Source organism: Trachurus trachurus (assembly GCF_905171665.1).
Source record: "Trachurus trachurus genome assembly, chromosome: 3".
NCBI lineage: Eukaryota > Metazoa > Chordata > Actinopteri > Carangiformes > Carangidae > Trachurus > Trachurus trachurus.
This window is the reverse complement of record NC_139893.1, coordinates 15,082,938-15,104,934: the sequence shown is the minus strand read 5'-3', so window position 1 is coordinate 15,104,934 and position 21,997 is coordinate 15,082,938. Positions and strand designations below refer to the sequence as shown.

The window sequence follows — 21,997 nt, the reverse complement described above, 5'->3', positions numbered from 1 at the left end:
ATGTGAGAGTAATAATTCTTTGAGATCGTCGGTCCTGCAGAGCAGATTGACTGACCGACATTTAACAGATCAAACGATGAACTGAGAAAATGTTTTTTCTTCACGTTACTGCAACAATCAGCAGGACGTCAGGTGACGAGGTCGATACAGTGGCCGAGTCTGTGTGAGGACGAAGGGATGAGACTGCAAAACACAGGAGACCACTGTTCATCTCCTTTTTTTTTTTTTTACCATGACCGTTCCTCAACCTTTTAACCGCATGTTTATTATAGTAACCATGACGTAGACGCCGGTTTCCAAACTTTGAGGAAGTATTTGTTTTAACCCAAAAACCATGATCTTTTCTTAAGGTTAACCCATTTGCTTTTGTGCCTAAACTTAACCAAACTGTGACCGTTCAACCACCTTAACCGCGTGTTTATTGAGCTGGAGGTAGGCTACGCTTGCGGCTGAGAGGTGCGAGGATTTGAGGACTCTGTTGCTCTGCTCATGTGACGTTCAGGAACAAAGAGGACGATACAGAGCCACAGATACACAAGATTAAACCTGATCAAAATAGAAAATAATCACTTCAAATGCATCTGACTAAATGTCACAACAGCAGCACAACCTTTCTAACAGAGTGGAGCATCAAAGGTGGTGATAATAGGTTAGTGGACGATGAAAGGAACATGATTCATTGTTGAGTGTTTATAATGTCAGAAAATAAGAAAACAGGGGGATACCCACAATCCAGGCTTTGTCTTAAATCTACAGATTAATCCATAATTAGATTAAATAAAACTGAAAATTCTCACATTTGAGTTGCTGGGGAGTCTGTAGTGATTGTGGTTAAAGGGATAGTTCAACATTTTCGGCAAATTGGCCCATTGCCATAATCCCTATAGTCATAGCAGCAGGTTCGTTACCTTTACCGTTACCGTTACGGCGGAGCTGCTCAGAGCTAAACTACGGAGGCTAATGGGGTTTCCCTCATCAAACTCATCAAATACACAATCCAACAACTCCAAAATGCTCTTGTGGACAAGTTGTGACCTGCACATTCACCATGCTATGAGATAATGACGAAACGTTACGAGACGGAGTTGTTTTCGAGGTAAATTCATGCAAAACCGCTGATGAGTGTTCCCGTCTGGGGCAGTTTTTCAGCCAGCAGTCTCTGTATTTGCCTCTAAAACAACTCTGTCTCGTAATGTTCTGTTATTATCTCATAGCGTGGTGAATATGCAGGTCACAACTTCACCAGAGCGTTTTGGAGTTGTTGGATTGTGTATTTGATGAGTTTGATGAGGGAAACCAAGAAATCCCATGAGCCTCAGTAGCGTAGCTCTGAGCAGCTAGCGGCTCTGCTCCGCCGTTCTAAAAATAGCTTGCACCGACAATTAAAGGTAATGAACCTACTGCTATGACTATAAGGATTATGGCAATGGGGCAATTTGCCAAAATGTTGAACTATCCCTTTAAACTTACGTAACAGTTCAGACAGAAGACAATGCTCAGCCTCTCAGGAAACATCACATTCACTGTTCATTGATTTTACATTAAATTTCCCTTTAATGTTTCCACATTCAACTTGGTTTTTCAGTTACGGCCCAAAACACAGCGTTGCATCTCGAATTTCTCTCATTAATGAGACTAGTTAACCGGTAAAATGATCAGCGAGTCCAGTTCACCAAACACAAACAGGTGGATGCACTTCACCCAGGCCGACCTGCTGCCTCGTTGTCACCGACGCTTCAACAGACACAATAAACAGAGCTCGGTTTCACGGTGTCCATTACATCTATTGTTGTAGCACTGCAGTGATGATGCCAAACACACACACACACACACACACACAGACACACACACAAGTCTTTCATGTCTGGTCAGAGGGGTCAGAGACAGGACTTCTTGTGTTCCTGCGCAGGAGTGAAAAGGACACGAGAGCGTAGGAGAGTTCAGATGAATTCACGGTTGTTGACAGAAGCGCTGAGGAGATTCTGTGAGAGCGAGAAACAAGAGGGCGGAGGAGAAAAGGGAGTGGGACACACACGGCCCACCGAGTCCTTCCTCATTGTTGTTTTCAACTCTCAACCTCGCTCCTTTCTGTGCTGGCGGAGCAGCAGCACTCAAGAAAGAGAGAGAGTGTCTGAGAATCATCAGTCCAAAAAAAAAAAAAGTCAAATTTCAGTTCCTGAAATCTTTTGCCAGATTTTTACGTGGCGGTAATGATTATTCAGCATTGTGAAAGCTGCTTATTCCCCCGCTGTTCAGTCAGCGGGAGTTTGAGAATTAATTTGAACAAATGACTCCTGATAATGGGCAAGTTCAGATTCAATTTTCAGAAAAGAGGGAAGGCGCTGCTGGAAACACTGAGACAGGGAAAACAAGACAGAGGAGAGAGGGAGGGAGGGAGTGAGGGAGGGAGAGAGCAGGGGCAGGAGAGATATGTCAGAGGAGTGTGAGGGTGAAAGATGAAGCAGGGAGGGAGATGGAGTGAAGTGCTGAATCATCTCAGTGTGTCAGCAGCAGTGGTAAAAAAAAAAAAAAAAGAAGAAAAAAGTAGGTCAGGGTGGTGGGGAGCAAAGGGTGGGGAAGTTAAAATCCCCTAATTCACTTGTACACTCTTTCATCAACCACTTGCTTCCTCTCTTTTCTTTCCCTGCACCCCACTTCTCCTCCCTGCCTCCTTTGATGCCCCCCTCTCCTCCTCCTCCTCCTCCTCCTCCTCCTCCTCCTCCTCTCTGCCAACAGTAAAGGTTTGTCCCTCCTCGGCCACAGCGGTGGTCTGTGATTACTAAAAACGGCAAAAATGTTCCTGCCTGCTTTAACAGGCAGAGTGCATGATGGGTGGTGTTCACACAATCCAATTGTTTATTACATGAAAACAATGGTGATTTGTGAAAATTACAACTCTGGGTGTTTTTAAAGAGAATATAATAGAGGGGTTTCGTTTGTATTAAAAAAAAAAAGAAAGAAAGGACAGAAAGATTTTTTAAAAATTGTAAATAGTTCTGACAAGATGTGGATAGATTTACAAGAAGACCCCCAAACGACGCTGAGCTCACCCATGTTGCAGCACTGATAGCCAATGAAACCACACGTGTTACCTCATACCAAAGCAGTGTGAGTGTGTGTGTTTTCTGTTGGAACAGGAAAGAGCTTTAAGTCTATAAATATTTTCTTTCCCATACAAGGAGAAAGGTTTTCTGAAGGGAGGGTGTGAGTGTGGTTTTTTTTTCGTGAATGGGCATTACATATGGATGTGAGCAATAGTAGTGTGTGTAAGGTGAGTGTGCGTGCCAAGATCTACAGTCCCCATGAGTTTCCTCTACATGGCCATGTTCTGGTGAAACAAGACCAAATGTTGAAATATGCACATTAGGGGTGGGAGAAAAAATCGATTCACATAAGTATCGCAATACTTTTTTTATTTTTTTTTTTATATATTTTGCAATGTGCATTTGTTCGCCTTTTTTACATACAGAGAGTCCAGGTTTTGAAAAGGGTTTAAGTTCACTTTACAATGGAGTATGTAAATGTATAGGCTCCTACAGTATTTGTGGGCAGATAAATGTTAAAATGTAGCAGTTTACCTCAGTCTATACCTCATTTTGTCAGAAAGGTTTCAGAAGCCTGTTTTTTTTTCTATTCTCTTATATTTTTGCCTCTTTTATGCAGTCCAGGCTTTTGAAAAGATAGTAAGCATATATAGTGCTGCTGAATAAATCTTAAAAACTGACTTACATGTGATGTGTATTTTTGGGGGGACATATGGTTCCTGGAATAGTCTGTAGACAATCATAATCGTTCAACTGTTTCACTGGTGTTAAAAACGCAGACTAAAAATCGAGAAAATCTGCAATACCGTAGAATCGCAATTTAAATCGAATCGGCATCCAAAAAAAATCGTAGAAGATTCTAATCGGGAGAAAAGCATACCGTCCCAGCTAGGGGTGGGAGAAAAAATCGATTCACATAGATATCGCAATATCTTTTTTGACGATTTTTAGCAGCAGTTTTTTTTTTTTTTGAAAAACATATTTTTTTTTGAATTTTTTTAAATATTGTGCAATGTGTATTTGTTAGACTCTTTTACATACAGGGAGTACAGGCTTTGAAAAGGGTTTAAGTTCACTTTATAATGGAGTATGTTAATTTGTAGGCTTCTACATTATTTGTGTGCAGATAAATGTTAAAAATGCAGACTAAAAATCGAGAGAATCGGCAATATCGTAGAATCGCAATTTAAATCGAATCGCCATCCAAAAAATCGTAGAAGATTCTAATCGGGAGAAAAGCATACCGTCCCAGCCCTAATGCACATTATACAATCTCATCTCTGGTCTACATTTTAGAAACTCTCCATACATTTAGTCTCTTCTTACACACACAGCAGTTGTTAAATAAAACACACGTGTAAGAGCTGGATTCCTGCTCCCGCTGAAGGAGGATGTGCTCATTGATGTCGACACACTCCTGTTGGAACATAAACCAGACTCGCTCCACCACTAACCTGGCACCAATAACTTCCTGTGAGAGCACCACAGCATGCAGACTCTCTCTCTCTGTCGTTATATATTATTATTATTACACGATGGTATCGATCAGCAGGTCAAATCTATAATCCAATGAGACTTATTAGCCTACTGGTCCAATGGTTGATGAACAGGAACCTGCTGTATGACCGACGTCCCGGGAAGATCATGACAAATCAAATCAAAGCAGCAGAGACAGAGATGCCTTTGATTGATATACTTTCTAATTTGGGTAATGCTATAAAAAAAAAATAAAAAAAACACTGGATCCTACAGTTCTCATGAACAACACAACACAAAAGGTTCTTTCATTATACGCCCTTTCCTTCTGGCACACGCCCCTCTCTCTCTCTCTCTCTCTCTCTAGATAACCCTGGTGATAGAGAGAGCACAGGAAGCCACTACATTGTACAGTAGCTCCGCCAACGTCACACACTCTTGATTGTAAATATACTAGTGTCAATCGTGTGTTAAGCGGCACCTGTTTTCTTTTTGTGTATCATTAATACATCTGGTCCCAGTGGGCCCACTTTGATGTGTGTGTGTGCGTGTGTGTGTGTGTGTGTGTGTGTTGTAAGACAAACTCCGTCACAAAAACACGCCAGGATGTCAGCTTGTGTTACACTGAAAATTTACAGACGTGTTCATCAGGCTCGAGTTACAGAGGGGGAGCAGATGTGAAACTTTTAATGACGGCTAATTACGCACCGTTGTTGTGCAACGTTTTCTGACACACAAAGGAATCCCTCCTCTGTAATTCAAAGGACTGGCTCACCCTGAATTTGGAAAGTCCAGTTTTTCTTTAACTGTGCACCTGCAACCTGCAACACTCTGCAAAACCATCTGAAACCTACCACACTTTTATCATTAGGACAATTTAAATCCATAACTGCATCTTATTTTTAACTAGACTTCTCTGTTTTCAATTTATCTTTGTCACTTTTACTTCTTGGTATTTCGGATATGCTTGTATGTTTCAAATGTTTTGTTTTTTGTCTTGGCTATGTTGTAAATGAAGTTGCTGCTCAATATATTTCTGAGTTTAAATAAAGGTTGTAATAATAATAATAATGGGATACAGGCTCTTTGAAACACACCGTTAACACTCCTCATCACGCAGCCTGGCCAGAGGCGCATGCAGGTTTCATTCTGAGTTATGACCTGCGGTTTCACTATAACCAGACAGTGACATATTACAGATGTTTATCGGGCCAAAAGTTTACGAACCGATCTCAACGGAGAAGGGCGTGTTCTGGTTTCAGGGTGTGCTGCTGCTGCTGTGTGTGGCTCATTACAGGTTGTTGTATAGGAGTCTGTGTCATCATCTCAAACCTGTGACAGTAAACTGCCTTCATGCTTCACTTGAAAAGTAAAGAGGCTGCACATGCACACACAGTCGGATCAAATTAAAACACAAGAAGAAAGGCCGCACTATTTTCTATTTTAAGATATATTTTTGGGATTTCAATAACTTTATTATGATAGGACTGTATGAAAGACGGGAAATCAGGGGCAGCAGAGACAGGGATGACAAGCAACCACAAGTCAGATTCAATTACTACGCCTACATATGGGAGCGAGCCACCGGAGCGCCCTACATGCCGCTCTATTGACACCTATAGTGTAAACCTGTATAACCCGTACAACTGAAGAACACACTGTGCACATTTTATAATAAGTACACACTATTAAGCATTACTAAGCTACTGAATTTTTCATTTATAACGCATGAATACTCATTAGTATGTAGTTTATAAATACAGTTAGTGCTTATCAATGAGTAAAACATTGTTTAACTGTATTTATAAACTACATGCTAATGAGTATTCATGTGTTATAAATGATGAATTCAGTATTTAATGCTTAACTAATGCTTAATAGTGTGTACTTATCATAAAGTGTTACCGATTTGTCTTGGTATGGAAGAATAAACGCTGTAGAGCTGTACCAGTGTAGGTTCAAATACCATCTAAAAACTATACTACACTGGGTGTGTGCATACTGAAATGTGGTCACGCAATGTGGTCGTGTTGTCCGCAAAAGGTCCGCATATAGCCCAAAACGTTTGAGTGTGTGGATCAGGAGCAGACATGGAAAAAGACGTTTCTGCAGTGAGTGAAGTATAATTTAGACCCGATTGTGATGTGCATGCTTGCGTGCTGCTGCCAGTTACAAGTTTCCTTTCAGTCAGCAGTGATATAGTTTGAAAAATGTGATTCACTTGACTTTTATTGATGTTCATAGTTTAGCTCGGCAGAGTTTAATGTGGTCATTTGTTATGACTCCATCATTTTCTGTTGATCTGGTGTCATTGTTTTTCTTGACCGTCATCCTCATGAATTTCTGTTGAAACTTATCTACATCAATACAGCTGCTGTAACTGAAATCTTGCCACATTGTACCTTAAGTTAATATGGAAAAGGTAGAAAAATACACTCATAATCACCTACAAAATGAGTTATTAAGTGACTATACCTCTACCTCCAGCACAACGTTCAACAGCAGTACAATGACCAAGTTTCGTTTCTAGCGTGCTGCTGCTGTTTTTGGAAACGTGAGAGCTGTGAGTAACAGAGTGTGAGAGCTCAGTTATCTGCCAACAACAGAAACAGAAACAACACAGAGCTCGGTCCTGGTCCAGAATACAAATTCTCTGGTGCCGCCATTTATCACAGTCCTGCCATTACAGCTCTCAGAGCGTAATTTCATTTAGCTGCGTTCATACATTTTAATCAGTCAGCTGACGTGAGCCACATGTTTCAGCCTTCAGTCTTTGCTCGCTCGCTTATGGCTGCTGGATGGTCGTGACTCGTGCTGCTGTAGGAGCTGCATGACATTGGGTTGGGTAATTCATTCACAGGCAGGATCATGGCGGACGGACGGTGAACCCTGACCTACGAGGACGTCACACACTCTGCAGCTGCCATGTGGTTAATAGACGGATGGTTGACGATGGAGTCTGAGGTGAGACGCTGCACTGTTACAGCGAGACAGTCTGTGTATTCACAGGTAGGGAGGGCGATAAATAAAGTCTGGTACTACTGTACTGCTGCTCCCCCTTCACACAGCCGGCCCCGGCTGTACCTGCGTCAGCGGCAGACTTGGCCTCGTCTCCAACATGACGTTTAGGCTCCGGAGCATAATGACATGCAGCAGAGAGGGCATGAAAAAAAACATTTCAAACCAATCCAAGCTAAGGTGTTAGATGGTTTTAGCTATTCTTAGCCTCGTCTTCATGGGGTCTGACACAATCACATCTGCTCCACCCCCACCGAGCTGAAAGCACAGATAAATCAAACCTACCTTTTAAGGTAGAAATGCACAGAGACGCAAAAAAAAAAAAAAAAAAAAAAAAAGGCACGAGGCCCCGCTGGCCTGAGAGCTCATGATATTCTGTTACTCTCTTTATGTCTGTGGTTTTTCTAAAACTGTGGGTTAGAGCCCCGAAGTGACTCACAACCCTGTTTCTAGTGGATCTGAACATGACAGGAACACTGTGTTTTCATAATTGGCTCCCTGGGTGACCGACTGAATTTCTGGCCTACTTAAAAAGAACAAACAAGCTAAACAATAAAATAAATAAATAAAACAAACAGTATGAGAAACCAAGTGTGCATAGGAACAGAGCAAATGTGCTTGTGAAAGGAACAGGGGGGGGGGGGGGGCAATGAGCATTATGGGAGAAAGAATAGACAATATGGGAGGAAAGGAGAAGGTGGGAGAGAGGAAGAGGGGAAAAAAGTGCATTACCATATGGTCTGTTGGAGAGTTTAAAATAAACACAGCCCCAGTCAGGGGAACAGGCGTTTTATCAGCTGCGGCTAGAAAGCTAATTAAGCTAACACTAGCCTGATGAGGGTGAATACACATTCTCCTGCTTCACTTTATAATGTTCCCTGCTGATTGCTTTTAAAATAAGAAATCAGTGTTATAGCGAGGATGCTCTGTCAGGCCTTAAAGGGGACATATTATGGAAATATCACTTTTTGAAGGCTCTTTAACATGTATTTGGGTGTGAGAATTGACAAAAAAAAATCTGTAATGTGCAGGCTCCCTAGGTTTTACAAGCTGTTCGCTCAGTTGTCTTCCAGTGATGAAACTAGGTTTTGAATTTGCATAATACCACCCCTACCTGGGACCGGTTGAAGGGGCGGGGCAAGCAGTGGTTAATTTGCATTTAAAGGGACAGGCTTGGAAACCAGCCGTTCTGAACAGGGCTGTTTTGAGAGGATGAAAAGAGCTGTGATGATCCTTGGGGTATTTTGACCAAAGCATGTCACAGATATGTCTTTAAGACTCCTGGGAACTATTTTAATTTGTGGAAAGGAGGCGTAATATGTCTCCTTTAAAGGGTCTTTAATGTCTATGTGATAGCAAGCCTGTACGGTAGGCCATTGTGTTAAAAGACTGTGGCTTATGATACAACGGCATTTTGTTCACAACAAGAGCACTGTTCTTGTCTTGCAGTGTAAAGCCATTACACCCAATAGTTTTACAAGTATGATAAAGAATAAACATCTTGTACATTAGCACTAACCAATGCAGTTAAAGCATTCGTAATTGCCACCAAAAACAAGCAGGATGGAGCTGCACACATTACCGCAGTGACTCCTGATAAAGTAGCACTGATGGTTATCAGTCAACAAGTGTCTGAGTCTTTTTTTTTTTTTCATTCTGTCAAATGAATCTGAAGCTGCATTAGTGCATGAAGAGCAATGAAAGATATAAGTTGTGTTGTCTCAAAATAACAACTAACAAGCCACCTATAGTTTTAAATAGAGATGCGAGTGAGAGCGGCGCGATGCAGAACAGTCAGTCACAAGGTGGTTAGTCGGACTTTAGCAGCTCACACTAGAGCACACGAACGCACCATTTACTCCATTTCTTCCACGACAGTGCGCCTAAACACTTGAGTCAGTCTCTGTGACAAAACAATGCCACCAAAGTCAAAGCTAAAACATGTCTCAATATTTGTCACTAAGCTACAAACTGCTTGTTGGCAGACTGGGAGTGATGGGTAAAGCTGCTTATTTGGAGTAACAAAGAATTTCCAACCATAAATCACTGTATATGAACTTGTACAATTACAACTGGCGCAGACTGCACAGTCGTCAGGCAGCAGAGCCAGACTGGCTTTGAAGGACCATTGTCACACATAAACCTCCTCTGACGGGCACTTTGGACAGAGTTAATGTTTTATAATGGAGGGTTAATGTAAAACTGAGGCTCACTTTACCATTTTGTTAAATGTGTAAATGCATGTGTCTATTTCTATAACGGCCAACCCAAGAGGAATATACCGTACAGTAGCAGTCTGTCCTAAATCTGCTGACGTGTCTCTGAGAGGAGACGAGACCACAGGAAAAGGGAGCGAATGGGAGAACATGCTGCGGTAAAAAAAAAGAAAAAAAAAAGAAACACACACTCAGACGCACACTTATTCTCTCTCACTCTATTAATTTCCACCAACTCCATCCATTGTGTCGTGACTTTTCATTGACTCGTACATTAGTCTCGTAGTTCACGCTGCTCACTTCAGTTTCCACTGACGAGTGCGGTCGGTATACGCCTCTCAAACGGCTCCACAACCACCTGTTTCGTCAGCCACTCGCTCTGATTCTTCCTTATTCCAAACAAGAAAAAGACGGTTGTGTTGACTCAGCACCTCTGCTTCCTGAAACCCATTTCAACATCTCGTTAAAAGAAAAGAGACACTTTACAAGCTTCTCTTTTACTTGTAGTGCCCAATAAAAATGACAAACTTACACATGGATTTTGCACTTTGTTTTATGGGTGTTTGTGATAAGCAATAGCAGTAGTGGTCAGTAAGGTATAGGTCCACGTCATGTATACTGATAAAGGGCTTGAATTGAGTTTAGTCAATATATGTCCATATTGTTTTCATTATATCAGCCTCTACTTCCTTGACTTTGTTGAAGTTCATAGTCAATTTAAAAAAAAAAAACAATCAAGATCATGAAACTATGATTCAAGTAGTCAATAAAAGCATAAAAAACATCTGAATGGCAAAGTGCATCACATACAGCCGGGGCAAAATACGTTTTTCTTTACTTATGTCTTATTTTTTATTGGATTTTTCCTCACAGAATAACTAAAACAAACGCCAGTTCATTACTAAATGGCCACGATGTGATGCAGGGTGAGAAACTAACACCTCCCACTAGACCAGTGTTAAAAAACATCCATCCACCCACTCCTTTGGCAGAAGGCCACACATTATTTGGATTTTTTATTCCCAGTTTAAAAAACGAGTTACTTTAAAGCTGCTGAGTTTCATCACACGGGGGAATTTTCTGTGCTGCTGTTAAAGCCATTCGGTATAAAGCACGTCTAATGGACTGGCCCAGGTCCATACCTTCTCCCAGCAATGTGTACTGATTGATAAATTCAAGAGACGCCAACACTGCATAACATTTCAGTATTATCTTCCAGGAGAGGTGTGCAAGATAAAAACTTCTGAGATGAATCAGACAATGTTAATTCTTGCAGTGAAAACTGTATTTTAATGTGTCATGAGTTCTCATGTCTACAGAAATGTCAAAAAAACAAAAACAAAACTGTTCAGTGAAGGAAGATGAGACAAAGATCTGCAGGTCGAGGCCGAGGTCGACATCGGGATTCTGTGACCCAAATGTGACAGATCCATACACGTCTGCTGTGAATATTTCCGGAGGAGGATGCGGTGGTTGGCCCGGATGCCTGTTTGCATGTGCCTCAATCCGCCCTGCGTTATATTTGCTTCGTTAATTGGCAATAACAAACAGCAACAGCAAGGAGCGGGGCAGACGGAGCAGCATCCAGATCTTAATATTGTTAAAAAAAAGAGGTTGAGCTCAGATATCCTCTGCAGAGCTGATACATATGATGCTGTAGACTGTAAGTCTTCTGGATTTTTACATTTGTGAATGATAAATAACATAAAGCCGTTTCAGCTTCACAGTAGTACTCTTTAGTGCAGTTCAACTTTTTTCCTGGTTTAAACAAAAAAGAAAAATGTAAAAAACAATATTCAATTTGTTCCAGTCACTGATAAAAACAGACAACATTTCCACCAAAGTGTCACCACAGGCACAGAGATGACTGGAAGTGCACCGACTAAATTACATGTGGTGGTTGGTGGTTGCTGCAATTACACGTGTAATATCTGTCATTTGTTTGGCGATTTGAATGTCCTTGCCACAAGTAGGACACAGTCAAAACACGACGAGCTCCCCCTCCGCTCCGCATCAGCTCTATTTGAATGTTTCGGCCTGATAACAGGAGCACAGATTACTGCTGACCCACGTGTGAAGCTCTGAACGTGTCAACTCCAGTGTCATGATGCAGCTCCCGACAGTTTTCTCAGCGACAAATAGAATAAAAGAGAGGGCCGCTCTGTTTTCTCTTCGCTGTTTGACTGAAAATGCACTTCTTTGAAACTCTCTTGTCTCGCTGCTGATCCCACGAACAATGGATATCTTCTTCCCTTTCAACGTCTCCATGAATCCGTGAATACCCGTCGGCTGCCAGGGAAGAAAATCATCATAAGGAGAAAAAATAATCCAGTTTACAGAGCATGCAGAGATGCAGCGTGCTCTTGTGTTCAACCACAAGGAACCTAACAATGACCAAGAGGGGTGGGAATAAAAGAGAGAAAGGCAGAGTGAAATCTGAGCGAGAACAAACCGGAGCCCCAGATCAGCGTGTGGTGAAACCACCTGCTAGCAGCAGAATGACAGTTTGATATCAGAAGATATAAACTGCGCTTTTAAACGTTGCCTACCTAAACTATTTGTCTTCTCTCTGGGCGACGTCTCAGCGTTTATTTCCTGTTATCTCCGCGGCTGTCAGTCATTTGGTTTCAAGGCTGCTAGATCAGACCTGATTGGTGGAAGTGGCTAAACGCTGCCAGACCTGACGCACACAACACAACCCACCGGCCGCTTGTTTTTGGATCCAGACCCGCTCTTTTTCTTCGGCCTCTTATCTCATTGTCTTCCAATTTACCGCTTTGCATGAATTGATTTATATATCAGCTCACTGAGCCTGGGCTCCTTAGTTACTGTTGCTAGACTGGTTAAGATACAAGAGAAGATTTACCACATGAAGTTATGGTCATTTCTTTTTAAAACAATGGGTCACTGATTGCAGACACAGGTAGGGAGAGAGAGATATGTCCTCAGTATTTTAGCCGTTGTATTCTAACTTAAGTATGATAAAGAAAAATGTAACATCAATCTGTTATTCCTTTCCAACTTAACCCTGTTTGGCTGCTTGGTTTACATATTTGCACAAGCACGACAGCGGTTAAGATTTGTGCTTCATTGTTCGCATTTTTTGGCGAAAGAAAAAGGCTTTTAGGATGATGACTAACGTTATCTTGGATAATAAGTTTGGCTGCGTTTTCCTGGAGCATTAACTTTCCTAAACTCAATGAAGAATGGGTCAGAGCGGCTAATGTTAGTCTCAACTCTGATAAAAGACTGAAGACTGGGAGACATTTTGAACTGACTGACACTTTGAGACTGATTAATAATCATTATCATTGAAGCACTGGCTGGATTGATACTGTTTTTGTTTTGCTGCTCTTCACTGTTTGTTGCGGTTGGGGTGGGGTGAGGAGTTCACGACGGATGGAGCAGTAGTGAGAGTTTCCTTCCTCCTACACACTGCGTCCTTTGAGCAAGGCAGACACACAGGAGCAGAGTACGACACCTCCCTCTCTCTTCCTGGACTCCCTGCTGTGAAGCTGTGCAACTCTGAAGTGACTGCGAAGCCGTTTCTTCACTCAAAAGACAGTTTTTCATTTAACGTGGCACCCTCAGAAAATAAAAACCCCTAAAAACAGCAGTGACACAACTGTATTTTCTTTGGTATCTCTACTCGCGCTCTGTGAATCAGTCGTACATCTGTCAGCAGCGATCATTACGCACAAGCAAGAGTCAATACTTCAAAACAAAAACTGTATGTGTGAGAAAGATCCAGTGTCTGGGGATCCCTGTCTTCATATTAAGCTTTTTATTGAGTCAGTGTTTGCTCTGCAAAACAACTTTCAGCTGGTTAGCAATCTGCTTGCCGGCTGAAATTACATTTTATTCTGGCATGACAAACATATTGACCTGCTGAGGCCTCAGGTGGATTCAAAGCCACGGGTCTATTAGCTACACGGCCATACACTGTAGTTACACAACAGCAGGAAGTCACACACATGTAATTAGTATAATGAGAAAAACAGTGTGTGTGTGTGTATAAGGAAGGATACATATTTAGTCAAGAAGTTGTTGAACAGGTAGGGGGACAGTGGATCAGCACGCAGTCGCACCTCGTTCTGCTCTACATATTCATCTATACCCATAATGCAACATCCTCATCTGCCGTCACTGAACCGCTCCATCTTTTCACCGTTTTGCTGCCTTTACCACAGAGAGGTTCTTTGAGCCGCCGAAGTCTCGCTGTGCCTATGATGATGAGAGGCAGATGTGTTGATAAAGCCCAAGTTTAGAGAGAGACGTGCAGGAACAGGCAGAAGCTGAGCGCCTAGAGCTGCAGATAACAGACACAGTGACTTTCACTCATGAGCTCTGGACCAGCCAGTGTTATAGAAAAAAAAACTCCCCCGAATCCCTACGGAGACCATCCATGTCTGCTCCTCTCCTCTCTTCACTATGCTGGGAGAGAAAAGTACCAAAAACTCACTTCTGAATCCTCTGCCACCGACTAGAAACTAATCCAGACCTCTGGCTAATAACAACACACTGAGAAATACTTGCAATTCAACACTGTGATCCACCTTGGGGTAAGAACCCAACTGAGTCACAGAGAACAAACAAAGCTGACAGACATGACAGCGCTGGACAAATATGATGATGATGATGATGATGATGATGATGATGGTTTATTTTTTATTGAAGGATATTATTGTATGTCATTTGTTCTGGTTTGTGCTCTCATCAGAGAGACATGTGTGACACAGGTTGGTCACACGCAGGTAAATCCAATTCCCTCAGCTTCCCCCTCAAACAGCTGATCAGTACTTCTTAAAGGAATAGTTCAACAAAAAATGAAACACACTCATGCTGATGATGAATACTCCGGAGTAGTTTTTTATTCCTCAAAGTGCATCTGGAGACTCGGGAGGGGGGTTCGTAGTCCAATGAAATCCTTATACGAGAGTCAACAGCGCCCGACACAAAAACGTCCATAAAACTACACAAACACCTGTAATATTCCTCCATGCTCCTCGTCCGCTGCAATCCAAGTGTCCTGAAGGGATATAGTCCAGAGTTTACTCGAATTGACGTCATTTAGGGAATTTTTACAGCCTAAACAGTCCTGCATTGAATTTGCCTGGGGCACGTTCGCGTGAACTCGAGATACATTCAATACAGGACTGTTTAGGCTGTAAAAATGTCCTAAATGACGTAGTTTCAAGTAAACTCTGGACTATATCCCTTCAGGACGCTTGGATTGCAGCGGATGAGCAGTATGGAGGAAGATTACAAGGTTTTTGTGTAGTTTTATGGACCTTTTTTTGTCAGGCGCTATTGACCCTAACCCTTTCGTTGGACTACGAACCCTCCTCCCGGGTCTCCAGATGCACTTTGAGGAATAAAAAACTTCTCCGGAGTATTCATCAGCATGAGGGTGAGTCAATAATAACAACTTCTTGGTGAACTATTCCTTTAATAAAGCCAGCATTTGTTTTTGTTTTTCCTGTGCTCCACTGCCTTAGCTCCTCTATCTTCCTCTTCACCTCCACCCCTCTGATTAGCAGGAAAAGTAGACTCAACACCGCGGACGCTGGCCTCTCAAGAGCCGACAGGAAAACCCCTCTGAGGTTTGTCCAACAAGGAAGACTTTAATGGGGCATCCTGGGGAGGCAGCAGGCTCACGGCTGCAACATTATCCTCCTGTGTACAACAATGCACTTACAGATACATGGGTTTGTACTGAGTCCAGCTGGCAAAGCGTTCCTGTCACTCTGCTCCGTGTATATATACACACTGCCTCCCGCAAGACCAGAGGCAAAACTTCACTTTCACTCCATCAACGTTACATTACATAATTACATAAAAAAGGGAGTGGATTCTTCAGTTAACCTCATAAAAATGTAGACAGGTATTTCCAATTTCAAACTGTTGCCAGCGGGCTGAAAATATGAATGTTTTCAGCTATGAGAAACTTTTGAGCCTCTGTTACAAAGGTTTAAAGCGTGACAATGAATTCATTAATTTCTGTAGAGATTATCATATGAAAGAGCTTCATATTTTTACACCACAAGTCGGTAGAGTCAAGGCCGGTAAACCTAATTACGCAGAGACAAACTTTCCGCTCGAAAATGTACGACAGAAGAGACGAAGAACACTTTGTACAAGCAGGAGGTTTGCTCATGACCTCTGGTGACATCAGTCCTGCTTTTACCGCCTAACCCAAAAGAGATTACAAAAAGGAACTTATCAGAAAGGGCAGCGTTCATTTTTGCACAGATGGCTTACAGGCACTGATACTACGCTCAGAAGAAATGTCTCTGAATTTGGCACACAGACTCCAACAAGGGGGACATTCTTCCAAATGGGGGTACTTCTGAACAGATAATGCTATTTGGTGAGCGCTTTGATCTTAAGAGCTACAGTATCATGGGTGTGTGTGTGTACAATTGTGTGTGTGTGTGTGACAGAACTAATTCCTCTGGCAGAGACACCGTCCTTCAGCGTATTCACAACTGGGAATTTGAATTAGCTACCATGAGAGTGAAGAGTCCAGCTCCGCACTCAGAGCTGCAGGATCCTGAATCCACCACAGCGCTCGTGAACGGAGATGACACGACGTCGTGTAGCTCTGTGAGGTGTAGCGCTCTGGATTTAAGCACTGTTTGTGAACAGGAAGAGGGTGGGGTTAGGGGGCTGGGGGGTTGGGGAGGGGGGTGTAGTAGCTGAAATGTGTGTTGCATATGAATACTTGCTGCTTTTCTTACTTGGAAGTGCCTGTGTTAAAGATCCGAACGCTGCTCCTGTGTCCGATTTTCTCTGCACCACTAAGCAGCAGGCAAGTCCTCGTCTGGCTAATGAATGATTGAACATGCAGACTTATGATCACACACACACACACACACACACACAACACACACAACACAAGCCCCATAGGAGAGTTTTTGTCTATATTTTCAAACCTTCCAACACTGTTATGCAATTAGACTCACATCCTTTCTAATTCACCTATCGGCTGCCAAGGGAATAAACAAGATGAAGAAGGAACAAGAGGGAAACTGAGGGGCCCTTTCAGCCATTAGGACTTGATGACAAGGCCACTCACACTGAATAAAAATGTTTATGATAATAACTAAAGCCGTGTCATTTATTAATCTAGCTTCTTGGCTGGTTTTTCTCTTTTTTTTCCCCTTTTATCACTTTTTGTTTTGGGACTCTGACACAGATCACATTTGGACTCTGGGAACTTCTTTGGACATTTATAGACTAAATCATAAATTGGAAAATTGGTTGTAAAAAATGTGAATTGCAGATCCAAAACAAGTACGACTGGTTATAAATTCAGAATTTTTCGCACACAGCTTTGAATGGATGCAGAGAAGTAGCCTTATCTCTGAATTAAAACCTTCAGATTTGGTTTCGCATTAGTTTCGTGGCGACTACAGGACCGGGACATTTAGTCCATCTATAGTAAGTCAAACTCACAAAGTTTGATTCATGGTGGAAGGGTGAAATTACAAAATTCCTGGTTGATTCTTTCAAAGCAGAGAAAGATGAGATGGGAACCAACACCGGACCTGAGCAGCAGCAGCAGCAGCAGCAGCAGCTTTGTTTAAACACAGTAAATCCACCTCTGTGTAAAGACACCGGCCAGGTGCAGCCAGTCACACAGGCTTCATATTAATGCTGCTGCCCACAACACAACGCCAGAGAAAGTTGCTTATCACAGAGTGCCACTTTGACCCTCTTAACGACCACACACACACACCCCGACACACACACACCCAGCTATCAGCCTAATGGAAAAGTAAAAGGGTTGCTCTGGTTGACTGGAGCAAAGCAAACACAGGAAGACAGATAGGATAAAATAAAAGACAGGTGGAATACACACAGGACCTTCACACACGCAAACACACACACACACACAGACACACACCCAAAAATAAGGGGGTATAGAGGCAGTGCACTGCGCACATAACCACCCACGCAGAGCAATTCATACACACACACACATACAGCAGATACACTGGCCTACATTAGCTCAGGCAAGACACATCGAGTTTGCACAAGCTGGATGTTCCTCCTACAAAACATAGTGACACTCTCTCTCTCTCTCACACACACACACACACACACACACACACACACACATATAGAAATGTCAGTGCCAGACAGTAACATTTCACACATGACACGTATCTCATGTACAGACCTGGCATGTTATGAATGGAATCCAAACCTCCCACATACATGAAGACGAACTCACTCCCGACCAACTTCATTTAGTCAGTGTCCTGTCATGTGACTGGACCGACCTATGAGTTCAATGAGTTGCTGTAGGACCAGCAACATAACACACACACACAGAGGACGTAAACTGATGAATATAGCCTACTGTTGTCAAGGAAACAATTTACAGTCCTTGTGCAGTTTGTTAGGTACGCCCAGGTGGACGTGCAACGAGCCCTCCCCTCGTGAAATGTACAGTGTTTAAACTGTTTGAGACAGAAGTGTTGATTGAGTTTTTTGTGATGCTGTGGAGCTGCATTGTGTTACACTGACAGATGTTATTAACAGTGCTGTGAATAGTCTCAGTAGGCCTATCAGTCTGTCAGGCCATTTATTGATTAATCTCAAAATAATCTGAAAACAGACTAAAAAAAAGTGTTCACAGTTGATTTGTCCAACAAACCCAAATATATTCAGGTATATACAGTCTAATTAAAGTAACCTGGGAGCATGAAATGCTTTGTCACTGTTGCCTGAGAAATAACTCAATCAACTGTCAATCAATTTATCGACTCATGGTTTCAATAGCCATCTAATCCAATTTTACTGATATAAACGAGACAGGAAAAATAAGGTAAATCTCAGCAAAAGCCTAGAGATTTATTGCCTTAAAAAATTATTCAAATGATGTTATTTCTCCACACAGCTGACAGGACACCTACACACACAGCTCGGCAGTGGATTGAAAGTGAACCGAGGCTGAGGACAGATGTTTTAAAGCCTCCATTCATCCTGACAGCGTGATCTATCAGTGATTTAACCCGACGTGTACCAGCACACTTCCTGATCTCTGCTCATTTTCTGGGCAGCAGCAGCAGCCGCTTGTGCTGACGTGCTCTATAGGCTCAACAGCCCCCCTCCACCCTCCACCCACCACCCATACCCCCCCCTCCAATGAGCCAGCCAGGCCAGCAGCAGCAGCCCTAATACTAATAACAACCACTTTGCATGCTTTCACCTTTTCCCTCTGCTCCAACATGAACCGGCACCGACACCGACTCTGCTTCAACACGCTGCCCGGTCTGGACGTGCTTCTCTCCCGCTGCAATCACCGGGAAGGCAATCACCGGCGCAGCGGGAGGTCTGTACACGCCGACCGACCGACCGGCCAGCCCCGCTACCCTGCTGCCCTTGTCCACACTCATCTCTCTCCAACAAAAAAAAAAAAAAAAAAAAATCAATGCCTGCCCACTGATACTAGCAGGCCCTTTATCACATTCCCCACAGCATCGGTGCAGCTGCAAAACCGAGCCACCGAGAAGAGAAAAAGACAAGAAAAGAAAGAAAAAGAGAGAGAGAGAGAGACGGAGAAGAGACATTTAATTACACCGCTCTGTGTTAATAGCTGCGTCCGGGAAGAGAACATCCACAACACGGACCGGGAGGAGGCGGAAAGTGTGGCCGGGAAAAGCACTCGAGGAACGGGGGACCTACCTTCCGACTCAGCGCTGTCCCCGGGTAGAAGTAGTAGGCGATCCCCAGCACCCACAGCACCGCAAAACACAACGATATCCTCGATTTCCTCCGCATGGCTGCCTTGGTTTGGTTTTTTTTCTTTCTTTCGCCCGCCTGCCTGCCTGCCTGCTGCTGCTGTGCTGCGTGTATCGTGGCTCGGCTCGGCTCGGCTCGGTTTGGATGTGGTGGTGGTCTAGCTGGCTCTTTAGCAGCGGCTCTTCCCGGTCGGCTGTGTCCGTGCAGGGCGCTGCGCCGTGCGGCTTCGGCGGAGCTTCGTCAGTCGGTCGGTCGGTCGGTCGGCCAGGGGGAGCAGGAAGCAGCCAGCCAACATCAGCGAGGTTAGAGGGCAAAGGCTAGCCGACTCTAATCCAATCAAACACCGGCTCACGCAGCCCTGGAGGAGGGCCGGGGCTGGCTGGCAGGCTGCGAGTCGAGCCGTGCCGTGCCGTGCCGTGCTAAAGCCGAGCAGAGAGGGGTGGGGACAGCAGCAGAGCTAGCGCCTCTGGGAGAGAGAGCGAGAGAGAGGGTTGTTGTAAAATTGTAGTTATGTAGCTCTGAGAGGATCTGCTGCGATCACCAGGGCCCAGTATTTCAAAACTTGTAATCTGGATCAGAATAATCCGGATAATGAAATCCTCCTTTTCTCAGTCTTGGATCACGGTGATCCTGCTGACTTTATCTGAGTATTTCAAAACACAGGCAGGGTGGATCACCGTGATCCCTACCTGGCCGGATACGGATTTCCAAATCTCAAGTCTCCGCCTCCGGATCTGAAACATGGCGGACTACTTCACCAAAGGAGCAGCTGGGAGCGCGACTTTCACGTCAAAAGTGTAAGTTTACTGCCGTCTAATGTGTAGCGGTTTTAAGACCATACGAACGCCAACCAACACATCATGCAAGCCAACTATTTGATTTGTCACCTACTTGAAACGAGAGCGTAACGATCCCTAATTGATCCACGGCCGTGCTAACGGGAGCTAACTCGGCTCCATTGACTTGTGTGTTAAGTTGCTAGCGGGCTAGCGACGTAGAGCTATGTTGATCAATTTTGCGGACTTTGGTTTAATTTACAAGAGAATTAATCTGACGTACATCATACCTTAACTGTTTTACACTTACACCAATCTGTTCAGAGTTTATTAACGTTATGCAGGGGACTTTTTTTTACTTTTTAAAGCAGGCTACCTGTGCTGTGTGCACTGCAGAACACACTGCTGCAGTAATTAGGAAACGTAACATTAATTTACACAGCACGTGAACAATACAGTTCATTCAGAAGTGTCAGTGATGCTGGTGATATCATGTTTTGACCATTTCTGTGACTATTGTTTATTTCTGACTGTGACAAAGATATACTCATACACCGTCTCTTTTTACTTTCAGAGCCCACTCACAGCCATAGACCACTCAGCAATACCACTGGACAACAGTGCAACAAGAGTCTTGGAAACCTTGGTGTTTGGATTTTGAATAAAGTGCTTGAAACTGTACTTGAAATAAAGCCATTGAAACTGCTTGAAATTGTGATTGCATTATTTTTCATAGCATAAGCCTATAGCTTGGTCAGTGACCCGATTAGAAACACTTTACTCTTAATTTGTCTTCCTTATAGAAGCCTCTCACTAAACATGATTACCGTATGTTCATTTATCACACAATAACATTTGATTTGATGAAGTAAAATAATCAGTTTTGAAATACATTACTGCATGTTTTAAAATATCATTCACTTTACAAGCATTGTAAAAATGCATTTTCAAGTTTATTTTGAAGTCAAATTTGTCTTCATTAAATCAGAAGCATGAAAATATGCCTTGTAAATGCTTGGAAAGTGCTTGAATGTGATTTAAATTAATAAATACAGTTTCAGGATGTATGGCCAAACAATATTTTTTGCCATGTTTTAAATTTCTTCAATTACTTCAATTATTTGTTAAAACTTAAACACTAACAATTTAGATTAAGTGTAATGAACATATTGAGTAACAAAATCAAGGAAAGTGGAGCTGAGACATTGTCAATCCAAGTCAAATCCACCTCTGAGGTGGGATCAGAATGATCCTGAAATTTTGGTATCAAGTTGATCCTGATATCTGACTTGACTTTTGAAATACCCAAATCAGCCTTTTATCTGGATTCAAGGGAGGATTGGATTACCAGAGCTGAAACCCTGATCTTCAGGATCAGGATTCTCCTGATCTGTGTTGAAATACCCAGTTTTCAGATCAGATCTAGATTTAATCCAATCCGACCAGGATAATCCTGTCAGATCACGTTTGAAATACTGGGCCCAGGCTACATGGTTTCAGTCTCTGCTGCTGTGGGGGCTGCACTTCCTCCGGGGGGCCGCTAGGGGACACACACACACACACACACACACACACACACACACACACACACACACACACACACACACACACACACACACACACACACACACACACAGGGAACTGGGTTAAATTGGAGAAAACAAAAGCGTCCCCCCCTTTTCAGTTTCTTTCCCCATTCATTTCCCTTATTGCC

The 21,997-nt window shown here is 43.0% G+C and overlaps 1 protein-coding gene across 2 annotated transcripts in view; it reads right to left on the bottom strand.

Moving 5' to 3' along the window:
• The window catches only part of galnt2 (UDP-N-acetyl-alpha-D-galactosamine:polypeptide N-acetylgalactosaminyltransferase 2), a 62,998-nt gene extending 43,190 nt beyond the window's left edge, over positions 1–19,808 (bottom strand). For both annotated transcript variants that reach the window (XM_084000198.1, XM_084000199.1), the window contains exon 1: positions 19,451–19,808. In XM_084000198.1, the coding sequence (XP_083856324.1) occupies positions 19,451–19,546 (96 nt within the window). In that variant the 5' untranslated portion in view covers positions 19,547–19,808. The remainder of the gene's footprint in view (positions 1–19,450) is intronic.
• Between the last annotated feature and the right edge of the window lie 2,189 nt (positions 19,809–21,997).